This window comes from Salvia hispanica, chromosome 1 (genome assembly GCF_023119035.1).
Source record: "Salvia hispanica cultivar TCC Black 2014 chromosome 1, UniMelb_Shisp_WGS_1.0, whole genome shotgun sequence".
Taxonomy (NCBI): domain Eukaryota; kingdom Viridiplantae; phylum Streptophyta; class Magnoliopsida; order Lamiales; family Lamiaceae; genus Salvia; species Salvia hispanica.
Genome location: NC_062965.1, coordinates 31,104,205 through 31,117,834, shown reverse-complemented (window position 1 = coordinate 31,117,834; position 13,630 = coordinate 31,104,205). Strand labels below are relative to the sequence as shown.

Sequence of the window (13,630 nt, the reverse complement as noted above, 5' to 3'; positions counted from 1 at the left end):
ATGACTAATAAATAATCACATGTGGGATACGTCAGTTGTAAATGTAGCAAAGCTAACCGACCAACTAAAATGATATCATCACGAACACGCAAAGTAGGGAAGCTAATTCGTGTCATTCAGGTTATAAATTTTCACCCTACGTTTTTTTTTTTTTTTTTCTTACCTATTTCTCCATATCCAAAAAAAAAAAAATCACCTTAGCTTTATAAAGAGTTAATTGCCTATAAAATCTAAAAGTTTGGTCAAATTCTGGTTTGTTCTATAATGATTATTTTCCGGCCAAATTCGACGCTAAAATGGTACACGCATGTAAAATCTGGTGATGCCAATGAATAGTGCTTTAAATATGTATTGATGTGACGACATAGATGGCAAAACGACATCATTGAGTCTAATTAACTAAAAATATATAAATAAAATAAAATAAATTTAGGAACAATTGAGAATTTTGAAACTTCATGATTTGTCATGCAAATTTTGAAAAGTGTGGGATAAACAAGAATTTGGTCTATCTTCATAATTTTATAGACGACTAACCTCTATATATTTGTCAAGCTATTTGGGTCAACTTACGGATTTCGGGTTAAATTGTCGTTCCTGATCACAAGCATATTAATTGGTCCTTACAGATATAATCTGGAGCTGAATTTCATGGCAACATTTTAGTTCAATTTAACAAATATTATAAATATTGCTTGTAATTTTCTCCATTATTCACTCAATATTTCGAGTAAAAGTATCGATGAACTAAAATTGCAGTGTATTACCAAAGGCCAAAGCTGATTTAGTATTAAAGGATTGAATGAGAATGAAGCTAGCTAATGTATTTAATTATTTATTGAGAAAAAATTATAAGTGTTGTTAAATTAGCTTTAAACTAAAAATTCACCTACAATTAGTTAAGAATTTTGACTTCAGCTACTAAGTAAAGTGGCCATGATATTCAAAATTTAGGCTATACTATTATTTAACAACCACCCTTAAATGGTTAGGCGTCATATTAGGTCTGGTTCCATTTTTAAAAAGTAAAATAACTAATGATAACAATACTGGGTATATGTCACAATAATATATCCACATAATGATGTATTTTACCCTATGATAGTGGCGTATTAGGTCTGGTTCCATTTTCAAATAGACAAATAACTAATAATAACAATCCTGGGCATATGTCATAATAATGTATCCACATATTAATGTATTTTACCCTATGATAGTATATTCATTTATGGCGACCATAAATCATACACAAATAAATAATCTATATTGATTCAAAATTCCTTAAGGGGGATAGTTTTTCTATTGATCCTTATTCCTTTTTAAAAAACAAATACTCGCCTAAAACAGTTACTAATACTATAAGTACTTATTAACTAAACTTTGTTTTGTTGTAGATAATTTCTTCCATATATTTATGTAAATATTCAATATATGCCACAAGTAGGTGAAGCACGTTAGGGGAATACAAAAAGTGGATTTAAAAACTATTTAGAAAAAACAGTTGAAATAGTTGTGGCAAAATTGGACAGCTCACTCATTTCATATTTGAAAGCACATTAAATACAAGCATCTCACCTCATCCAAAAAAATTCAACCATTTGCTGGGTCTAGTATGACATTATTAGCCACCACCTGTTTTAAAATACAACCATTTGTTGATAAACCTCAAAACAAAGTTAAAGTTTCATTAGCCACCACCTGTCTTCAAATTTTGATTGCAGAAAAATGCAGCAGCAGAAAGCAGATGATCAACTTGAATTTGGAGCAGTTTGACTTGTGAACTAATTGAATGCAGCTGATTCTTGGCTTCGGGATCTGTTCTTGCGATCCCAAACGGGAGTGGTCTCGATGAGTGTATGAGGAACAAGGCGCTTCTCTCTTTTAGTAAGCTTGCGGAAGTTGTGCACCTTCAACTTAGCTATCTCCGCCTCCTCGTCTGCAGTTATCTCTCTTACCACCACGGTCAGCCGACACCTTGCTCTCTCTCTTATGCCTGATCTACCCTTGGCATGGTATGATACCCTCTTCAGATGGGTTCCCTTGCCAACAAATGCCTCCGCTGCATAACGACCAAATAAGAAGCAGTGCGGTGGAGTGAAGAATTTGAAACAAGAGAAAACATGAATATTACCAACAAGAAGGCGGTCAGCATCAAGTCCGTGATTGTGTGTTGCATTGGCGCGAACTGAATGTATAACCTGGTATACAGTTTTAGCCGCTCTCTTCACTGTCACTTGCAACTGCAACAGGGCGTCTTCAACACGCATTCCGCGGACCAATGCAGCCACCAAATTTAACTTCTTAGGACTCTGAAACACACCAACATGTTAAGATGTGAACATAAGGTAAAGATCCATAAAATTGCATTTAAAAACGGAACCATCACTTCAATACCTATACAGGTTCCTTGTGTACAATTCCTAGATTCCCACTTATGGCTAGGTCCATAACTCCATATGAAAAAAAATTTATAAACAACTTTATTTATTAAAAAAAGGCACCCAGTTAGCAAGGATGCTGTAAGCTAACATAGCTTGATGCTCGCTATTTGTCAACAAAACAGTTATATTAGTTAGCTTTAGTTCCAAGCAGTTGACAATTTAATCTACGACGTGGAAGTTATAAGGGACTGTTAACACCTGAATTCCCAAGAATAAATCAAGTAATTAAACTGCAAAGCAGTATAGTATAGTGCAAGAATCCGTGTTCAAATTAGAATTGAAATCTTCAGTTCACATATAAGAACTGTGGAATGAAAAATAGCTAGCCTCTACATGACTCAATACTAAATTTTCAAACACTAATTAAAGGCAAAACTTATTAACACCTCCGAAAATGAAAATCAAACCAAAGTGTAATAGCTAATTTATTTACCAATTTAGATAAACAAATAACCATTTCATACTGATACCACTACTCTAGATGCAAACAAAGTCCAGGAAATTAATCAAAAAATTTAAAATCTAAAACAATATGGTCCAGGATTTCAATGATCTAAGTTTGCAATTGCTCGGAAACAGGTGGAGGAGGAGGCTTTACCATCTTTATTCCCTTCAAAACTGCTTGAACCTTTTCTGCTTTAGAAATGGCCCTTTGAGTTTCAGTATTTCCAGTTCCAGTACTTGATGGTAAAGCTGGTATTAAGGGTGAAGATGTAGGAGTTCCTTCGGCAGCGAGCAAGCTCCTTGAACTACTGAATCCCTGTTCAAAGGAAGTCAAGTTACCAACAGGGATAAAGTAAGTACAGAGTGGTGGATTGCTAACTAGCTATTTGAAGAATACGAACCAAGAAACATAGTAAATACAGTTATACAGTTACATTACATGTTAATAATCAATTTAGGACCCATTCACTTCAGGATTTCGAGGGATATATCATCAGTTCATCACAGTTATGAGTGGGATGAATTGTCCAAATTCCCTGCCAAAACTGTTAAATTTATGGTCTTTACCATTTTAACTAAAGATACTTATTACGTAGCACTAAATTATTCACATAAAGTAAGGATGGGATCATTCATTATAAGATAATTCAACAATATACATGTCATCCCATTCCCATCCCATCCAAAAAAAAGTGGGTATCTTAAAAGATACCGGAAAACAAATGGAGTAATATGACTACTTGTTCTTAAAAATGTTATCAACTCTCTAATAAACACTGAAACTTGTTAAACTTAATAGAATGTAGAATTCTCTTACAGAAACATTTAGAACAAAAAAGCAGGCATTGTAAGTTACCAATTTCTGGGTATATAGAGATGGTGATGTTGAGACAGGTGGAAACAATGAGTTACGGAGGCTAGTCAAGGAGGGAAGTGCACCTGAGAAGGTTAGATATGAAGAATTTTAATAAACATAATGGACAGCTTAGAAGATTATTTTTGTTTAATGTAGTCGCTATTATCACGCTGCAATTGAATTCATCAATAGGTGTGGATGCCTATTACCAGACACACGTGAATCCTTTGCTTGATTGAAAGTGCTGAATGAAGCACCGCGGCTGCATTCATATCTCTTTGCAACCTGACGCACTAGCGACTGCAGATGCCGCTGCCAACCCGCCATAATCTAGGTAAACAGACTCTCTACAATCAAGACTTCCCCCACTAGAAATATCAAATTACCTACAAAACAAAGATTAACAACAAATGTCAAAAAACCCTAAATCAGAATCAAAAGCAGTTAACTAAGAACTATCAGAACATGAAATCAATTTCAACTATCAACGAAGAAAGTAACAAGCATTCCACAATGGATAACCTATCCACGAGTAGTATCATTTTCCAATAAAATGGACAAATAGCATTTCATCGAGCACATTGCAACATTTTAAAGCGAAATGGATAAGTGATAAAAACCGAGAAATTATAGAAATAGAGGGTGAAGAGAAATACAGCTAAACCATTACTGTGAATTAAAATTTGAGAAGAGAGATCGATGAGGAATTTGAAAAAAAAGAGAGCAGAACCTGCACGTAAAACCCAGCCGAAGAGAAATGTGGAGAAGAAGATGCGAAAAGTTTGTGATTAATGGGTTGTGTTTTGAGAGTTGGGCCTCCAAAATGAATTGGGCCTTTAGAATTCAGTTTCAGAAAATTTGCATAATCACAACATAAGTATTTTTAGTTTTACTATCCGTTTGAGTTTATGATCATTTTTTTTTTATTTTGCCATTTTCAAATTTTGATGTCACGAATTTCAATCTATCACGTAGTCATCAAAATATACACTACAAGATAGTATTGAATATCAATTTGTACTTACTACTATATTTGTTGCAGGTAAAGTTTTTTTTGTTTCTATTGAGACACGTCATTTAGTTTTTCCTCAAGCAGTATATTTTATGGACTAAGTCTTTTAGTATAATTTTGTAGCAAGTCAAAAAATAAATTCACATGGTATATGAAAAGGACTAACAAAAGCATAATAATAATAATAATAATAATAATAATAATAATAAAAATTACCTATCATACACATATCCACATGCTCGACAACTAAATCATACTCCATGAAGTTGTGTAACGTGTGCCTTATACTTAAAGATATGAGTATTTTTATTCCTAATGCATTTTTTTTGGATGGAGGGAGTAAAAGATAGGGTTACATAAATTCTAATGCATTTTTCAAATAAATACCTAAATATTAGTAGTATATATTTTTTATATAATAATTATTTTAAAATATTATTTATATTATTAATTACGTTCGACTCCACGAGCTATAATCATGGATCCGTCATTGCAACTAGATATGTCATTCATGCAAACCCAATCGGGTTATTAGGGTATTGGTCATAAATTTCAGCTCTGCCCTTCGGGTTTTGGGCTAACGCAGGGTCTAAAAGCTTATAAAAAAATAATTTTGATATTTTTTTTGATGATCCTCACATATATAGTATAAATCATTTATTATAATATTTATTTATTTACATTTTTCACTAAATATTCCTCCTTAATTTCTTAAAGTTTTCTTAAAGTTTATTCACGGAGTATATTTTTGCCCCTCTCTACACAAATTCAAGACTCCGCCCCTGATTTGCCATAACTGTCTGTTTCTTCATCATTGGAGTAACTTGATGGTGAATAATGAATAATTGAATATCATGTTGGTGTGTTTAGAAGTTCCTTAGGCTTTTAGGTTAATGTTTTACTATTCACACTAAACCGGACCCGAACTAATAACATTCCTCAAAGCCATTCTGAACCCAATCCGAACCAATGGTCACGCTTATCTCGAACCATACTGAAACGGTGAAACCTAATTACACTTCACTGAAATAAATTTGGATTGATTTTATTTTGTAGCACATACATCGGAGTTGATGTCATTCTAATGGACTCATTCTAATATACATTCACACACAAGTCACACCTATGTAGGCAGCAACGTGGCAGAATTTGTCTAAGTAATTCCATTTAAATGTTATTCCCTCCGCCCCATTGAAGATGACTCATTTTCCTTTTTTGGTTTGTCCCAACTAAGATGACCCATTATTTGAAATGGAAACATATTTATCTCTATTTTATTCCCTCTCTCTTACTTTACTCTCCCCTCTTAACACACAAAATATAACTGCATAAAATCCCGTGCCACCCAAGAAATGGGTCATCTTCCTTGGGACGGAGGGAGTGCAATCCTAATTGGTTTGTTAGCCACTTTCTGTCGTTTTGCATACCAAAAATTATGTTTATATGCATAACAACAAATAATTATTTCATATTGTGTACAACGGTATGAGGTGATGTACTACGGTAGGACAAATTATACTAAAAATTAAAACTTAATTAAGATAATTTTTAATTAAGAACAAAATCTAACACGTAAACTCGTAGGGACCTTTGAGAATCCATTGTTTATGGAGCTACCTATGTGAAGCTAAATCTAATTCCCATATTTAAAGTTTTTCTTTAATTAGTCGTTATGCTTGAATTAGTCGTTATGCTTTCGTCGATGACTAATGAGTTAAGTTTCTAGGAAAATCAGTTTAAAGCATCCCCATCTTTCTGCAAACCCTTTTATATTAATTTTAAGTGACGAATTCATGATATATAAATTTCTCACCATTTTTCCAAATTTAAACTAGAACTTGAATCTTGGTCAAAACAAAAAATATGATCATTAATAGTGTGTATGGACCCACATTGCATTACTATAGCTTATCTTATAACACGATCCGATAAAAAATCATCTTCAAGAAGAAACGAGTAATCACGTAAATTGGAGAACTCGTACAATCCTCACAGTAATCTGCCTGCTGCAAAATAGGACGCGAATAATCGTCATAGATCGGATGATCCATACTTGTAGCACCAAACTAAGTTTTATTGTCTTCCAATCGTATGAGAGATTTGTAACAAGGTTCTGAATACCAACCGATACAAGTAAGCATCTAGTTCATAGACTAAAATTCATAAAAATATAAAAAAGAACGCAAATAAAAAATTTCGTTGATTCTCTATTGAATTCCGGAAAACCACATAATATCAAATTAATCCAACCACATAATATCAAATCAATCCAACCACCTAATTAACTACATCAAGAAATTACTAGTACTATATACAATGGACTAATTGACACACAAACAAAAATTAAAAGGTTAAAAAACCTAACAATCAAAATAACAACTACTCCTTAAACTAATAAATAAAAGACTACTAACCAATATATGGATTGAGTATTAAACATGGTCCTCCCCCCAAAAAGGGAAGGGTGGTTGTTATCTCCACGACTAAACTTGTCTCTAGCGGTTGTACCTAATAGAAAAGCCCCAAATCCTAGTCATCCATATCTATATATGTATATATCATTACCCAAATTTCTTTATTTCAAGAAACTACCTCAAATAAAAAAAACAAATGTCAAGCATGTGCAGTTTCTTTTTTGCATTATATATGGCCTCAAATGACCCACTTCCAACCATCACCAATTTCAACATGAGACCATCATACTCACAAAGATTCCGTACACACAAATTTGTGATTCCTGTTCGAGGAGCCATCAAGAGACGAATCTTTTCCATTATATTTTTACGACTATGCCCACGTAAATATGTTTTTCGTTTGTACTAGATTCTTTTCTCTCTCTCTTTCTACCATATGGAGTATCTTTTAATATATGGTGTTTGATGTGATGAACCTTAAATATATATGGTATTTGTTGTGATGGATTAGTCCTTGTTAAGACCACGTTGTAATCAACATTTAGACATCCAAAGCATCGTCTTTTTATTTTATTGAATCTGTTTTATTTGAATTTTTAATGATACTATTCTTGTTACCATAATTTTTGAATTGATTGTTTTCATAGCAATTGCAACTAACAAATACCGATTGCATAAACGAGTATGAGGCCACATATAGTGCTTATCTTTAAGTTTATAACGTTAAAATACTACTGAGTAACACGATTTCCACATCGACAAATGAATTTTGTTGAATAAAAATCATAACGTCGTGTGACGAAGTTATTCGAATGAAGTAAAAACACAAGAGACAAGGTGGGATTGGGCAAATGGTAGATTTGTCCTCTCGTTAGGGCGTTTACTTGAAAATGCCATGCCGTTTAGGTAATTACCATTTAGTATTGCACATTGATTCAATTGTTTCAGTAAAATGTCATGCAAAAAAAATATTGTGATCGAAATGTCGATAGAATAAAACCAACCCTTTATCCGATTAAACCTGATTAGAAACGAGCATGGTGGGTTAATTCTTGGGTATGAAACGATCGGTGAAGTATAATTTACTTGATAAGATATTTTCCCTCCAAATAATACTAGTACTTTATTAGAAGTTCAAATCACCCACAAGTATGAGATAGATAAAGAATAGTTATTAATTTTAAAAAGTAGTATTGTGACATTATTACTTTATTAGTCATTCGGCTTACACATAAATAGCGTTCCTAATAGAGTTTTTTTAAGAGGTTCAAAATTTTAAACTCGCTCGCATTCACTTACAGTGCACACCAATTTGAGTTACACACTGACACTCACAGTCACACTGAAATTAATTTATATAGGTGATCCCAATTTGGAGTTAGATAGTATTTAACATAACATGTGTAACACAATAGATGACTAAAAAAATTTAAACAAGTAAATTTAAATTTAGTGCTTAACCGCGCTTCTCCCTCTCTCGGCCGAAACCATCACAAGACTTAAACCCATAATCATATCTATTTCCTTTCCATCTTTAATATACTTAAGTTCATTGGAAGGTGAAGAATGCTGGTGGTTAAATTTGTTATTGAAAACCTAAACTTTTGATGTAAAAATTTCCAAATTTCAGTTTCATGAACATGGATCATCAAATAATACAAGAAACTTACCGTTAAATATCTCCAACCTATGTTGGATTTTGTACTTGAATCAGACGCATGAAAACTGCACTGGTTGTCTGGTTCTTAAGTTAGATATAAGTTAGAAAACAATTCACAAGTTTGATCTTTTCGGGATATTCTCAAGCAACTTGTTTTTTACAATAAATCCAAAAAAAATGTACTCCCTCTGTTCACAAATAGTATGAACTATATTTCATTTTTTCCTCCATAAAGAGTATAAACTTTCTAATTTTGAAAAATTCAAGCAACTACTACCTCTACACATCATTTTATTTACCACTTATACTATTACTATTAACAATTATACCGTTATAATAATGCGGACCTCACTCCCCACTAACATTATTTCCACTATCCTTTCTCTCTCCCCTTATTTATTAAAATCCGTGTTGAGCTCAAAGTTCTTACACTTTAGGGCAGAGGGAGTAGTAAGTAACTGCAAATTCTAAAATATTCAATTTGACTATTGCGATAGATTGCTTCTAAACCACCGCTCAACGCAGCGGCGACCGGTTTTGGCAGACGGCAACAATCGGGAAAGAGAAAAGAGAGTAAGACAGAGCGAAATCGTTTGAGATAGAGGACCGAGCAGCGGGGGCGGGCTGACAACGACGGACTCCCACGGTGGTGGAGTACAGCAGTCAGCAGCGCTGCCACGGAGCAGACGGCAGTTACCGGCGGCGGTGACGGTGCTGCAGTGTTGGGATAGGTCTCTAATGTTGAGAAGGAAGAAAGAAGTAGGCGCTGGAGTTCTCTGAATGTGTGAACAAATTTGAAGCAAGAGAGAAACAGATCGGGAGATGATGTTTTTTTAAAATTTGTTGGTCCTTGTCTTTAGTTAAAGCTTTGGGCCAGCAAATTAATAAGGATTTATGGGGTGGAATTTGTGAATTCATGGGCCAGATTACAAATTAAAAAATTCAAGGTGACGAAGGCTTTTCACACATGCTATTCTAGAACGGGATAGAAAGACAAGATAAGGTTTTAAACGAACAAGGTGGACTTTTCGAACTAAAGTATTTTCAGGAGCTTTCAATTCAATATATCAATTTGAGCATCATTTTAAGTGACGAGATGTCTTATAAGTGTGACTGCTATTATTTAATTTCCAAGCATGATATGACGTACTCCCTCCGTTCTGCAGTAGTTGAGTCGTTTCATTTTCTGCACTCATTTTGGAAAAAAGATAATAAATAGTTAAAAGTGGAGAATGAGTAAAGTAAGAGAGAGAATAATGTAGAGAAGATTCTTATCTAAGTTATTCTCCTTCTTACTTTACTCTTTCTCTACTCTAACTATTTATTACTCCCTCCGTCCCGCTTAAGATGACACGTTTTCCTTTTTAGTTTGTCCCAACTAAGATGACACATTTCCTTTTTTGATAACTTTCTCTCTCCAATTAATACACTCAACCACTTTTTCTCACTCCTATTAAAATATTCATCTTTCTTTATCTCTCTACTTTAATACTTACACACACCTTCTCTCTCTCCAGTTAAACACTTTAACCAAAACTCCTAAAATCCCGTGCCGGCTGAGCAATGTGTCATCTTAGCCGGGACGGAGGGAGTATTATTTATTCAAAACGAGTGCAGAAAATGAAACAACTCAACTAACGCTGAACAGAGATAGTATGTGTTTAAGGTGAAAGTTATGTTATGTGACGCCATGCGTTGATTTATTATAAATTGTTTGACTTTGTCGATATGATGTGATTTGATGCTCACCTTGACCGAAATATGATTTATGTTCAAATACGTTCTATGAGAAAAGTAAAGCTGCAAAGATTATGTCATGTCATGTTTTTGTTTTGAGTAAATGTCCTACTAGACCTATTCCAATCGAATTAGGGTTTGACTAGGGAGTGAGTCCCTACTCAGGCTAGTGTACACCGATGGGGACTGTGAGCCGTCTTTTGGGTCGGCCGGTCCAGTGATCGAGTTTGTGGCAAAATTCTCGTTCGATGATGTTGATGTTGATGCTGATGTTGATGATGATGATATTGATGATGATAGTTTTACAGATGAGTGTAATCGATTTCAGGTCCTAGCAAGGGTGCGTCCCTACTCGGACTAGTGTACACGATATGGAACCGTGAATCATCGGATGGGTTGGCCAGTTTTTTTTTTTTTCTCATGGAAGATGGCCACCTTTCACGGTATCGGAAAGAACAATATGACTATTTCTTAAATAACTCAAGGAAAAATGGTTGTGTTTTAGAAATGATGTGGAAAAAGGACTTAAAGATGGAGTCGAAAGTTTATGCTTTATGAAATGTTTTTAGTGTTTCTCGGTTTTTTAAAGTGAGACCTGAGATTCACTCAACGATAGCTTGACATAATTGTTTTTATTAAAATGTTTTGGCATGAGTCCACTAATTGCATCAAGTACTCAGCCTTGCATGTGTTTTCTCTATATGTTGTGACCAACGCAGTGGGTGTTGAGTATGAAAGCGACGAAGATGACAAATAAAATGTTCTGAATATATTATGACTTCATACATAATATTATTCTTCTCTCGAACGCTTCCGCTAAATCGTATTTCTTTGAGTTCACGTAATGTTGAGATATTATTCCTTTTGAGTTGTTTATGTTGAGCTGATACTCTGATTTATTCATATTATTTCGAGTTCTGGCTGAATTGCGATGATGGTTAAACTGTGACGTTTTTCCCTTTTTTATCGCTTTTTAAAACCCTAATCGCGATCAACCGTGTCTTCTATCTTTAGAAAATACGGTTGCGACAATGCTTATTTTTGGAACAGTTATGTAAGTTTAATTGAAAAGATCTAAATTCACGTCCGGACATGGAGGTTGAAGCTTTGATTATGATATAGTGTCAAACAATATCAGATTATTATATTAAGTTATTATTTTTAATAGTTGTAGGATTTTATTTTTGTTATTAATTGATTCATCTATATCCACAGTTGGACGATAGTTAAAATATGAGATCTATAAGGAATATATAAGATGATAAATATAGCTTGAAAGAAGTATTCAAGTGAAAATAAGGTAAGTATATAAAAGAAAATTTAGAAGATTTGATAATACATCCATATATATAGGCAAGCCTCATATATTCTAGAATTCTCCACTATTTTATTTTATATTCTATATATCTAAATTTTTTTATATAAAAATCTAAATATGTTATTATATAATCTTTATATAGAATTCTATATAATTTTATATCTACATAATTATTCTACTATATAATTGTAGAAAATTTTACTGTAGATATTTCTATTTTAATATAAAATTATTAAGTCAAAAATTAATATTCAAAATAGATACGTATGTAAATGTAAAGAGATTGGTAAAAATAAAAGTATAATAATATTTCCTTGGAATAAAAAATACTAGTACCAAAATAGTAAACAATCACGAAATAGTGATAAGGCTCTTTCAATATTATTACATCAAAGTCAGAGTCGTGTAAAGATATTTTTATACAATCGCGTTTCATACTATTGCATAATTCATGAATTAAATTTGTAGTTTGCATTAAATTTTGGAGCATCCACAATGGTGCTCTTGCCATCAAAAAAGACTTTCAATGATATTGCATCAAATATTAGAGCATCTACATCGGTGCTCTTATCGACGGCAAGAGCACAAGCGCATCTCTGGTTGACCGTTGGTTTATCATTTTTTAATTTAAAAATTTGAAAAAATCTGAAAAATTCAGATTTAATAAAAAAAAATGTTTTCTCATTTCCCAATAAAATTCATTTTTACCACACTTTTAATTTATTTTTTCATTATTTTTAGCCCGAAATTCACACTTTCATCAATAAATACCTTCATTTTCAACACAAAAAATCGCACTACACCAAACAATTCTCTCAATCTCAATTTTTAGGATTTTAATTATGTAATTTTTATTTTTTTAGAATTTTAATTATGTAATTTTTAATTTTTAGTAATTTGAATAGTATTTCGGATATTTTCAATGCATTTTAATATGTGGAAATGTTTTTAGTAATTAAAATATTTAAATTGAATAATAGAATGGTAAGACCCTTAAATGGTGTAAGAGCATCCGCAGTGGGACAGATGTCCGGTGGACATTCCTACGGACTTCCCAAAAACACCTCCTTCCACGTCATAAGGACCTCCCACTACACTGCTACGGACATCCCACTGCACAGTGGCTGACATCCCCAAGAACATCCACAATAATAAAAATTCACAAACTCACCAATTAACAATTACGGAATTAAAATTTCAACACGAGTACGGGAAAAATGCAACTATTTAATTTTTAAAAAAGCATACATATTTAAATTTTTAAAAATATACATAGTTCACCAAAAAAAAATATCCCAAACCAAAAAACGATTCAAACAAAGTACATGTTATGCGTTGAATCTATATAGTTTGCCGCTAGCCGAACCAGGGTCTCACGGAGTGCCCCGATCTGACGGTATGATATGTTTTTGTTTTAGGCCTTCATTTTCAACGCTAATACATGCGTTGGAGTTTTTTTAAAAAGTCATATATATAGAGTTTGCAACGAGTCGTACATATAGAGTTTTTTTTTTAAAAAAATCAAAAATCGGGACGTCCGTCGGGACACCGCAATGGCGGACGTCCCCGGAATGCCGCGGAACTTCGGTGTCCGCATCGCTCGTCCGCGTCCGCCCCCCCGTTGCCTGATGGCGAACATTCAGCATGCCGGTCGGACGTCCGCCGGGTAATCCGTCGCTGCAGATGCTCTAAGAGCATACTCTTGCGAAAGAATATGGACGTGAGTGTTCTGCTCTTGTGGAAGAACA

At 33.5% G+C, this 13,630-nt stretch overlaps 1 protein-coding gene across 6 annotated transcripts; it reads right to left on the bottom strand.

The window, feature by feature from the left end:
- Positions 1-1,510: 1,510 nt before the first annotated feature.
- On the bottom strand, positions 1,511-4,533 carry LOC125196056 (50S ribosomal protein L22, chloroplastic-like). 6 transcript variants are annotated; one of them, XM_048094452.1, is made up of 6 exons: positions 4,472-4,533; positions 3,951-4,127; positions 3,742-3,824; positions 3,040-3,201; positions 2,132-2,309; positions 1,511-2,059 (listed from the first exon to the last, which is right to left on the bottom strand). In XM_048094452.1, exons 2-6 carry the CDS (start codon positions 4,066-4,068, stop codon positions 1,782-1,784), a joined length of 819 nt encoding a protein of 272 aa, XP_047950409.1. In that variant the 5' UTR covers positions 4,069-4,127; positions 4,472-4,533; the 3' UTR covers positions 1,511-1,781. The 6 variants fall into 6 exon arrangements, with proteins under 6 accessions (XP_047950409.1, XP_047950782.1, XP_047950714.1 ...); XM_048094825.1 differs by having other exon boundaries at positions 3,951-4,071; positions 4,472-4,493; XM_048094757.1 differs by having other exon boundaries at positions 3,951-4,109; positions 4,472-4,489.
- Between the last annotated feature and the right edge of the window lie 9,097 nt (positions 4,534-13,630).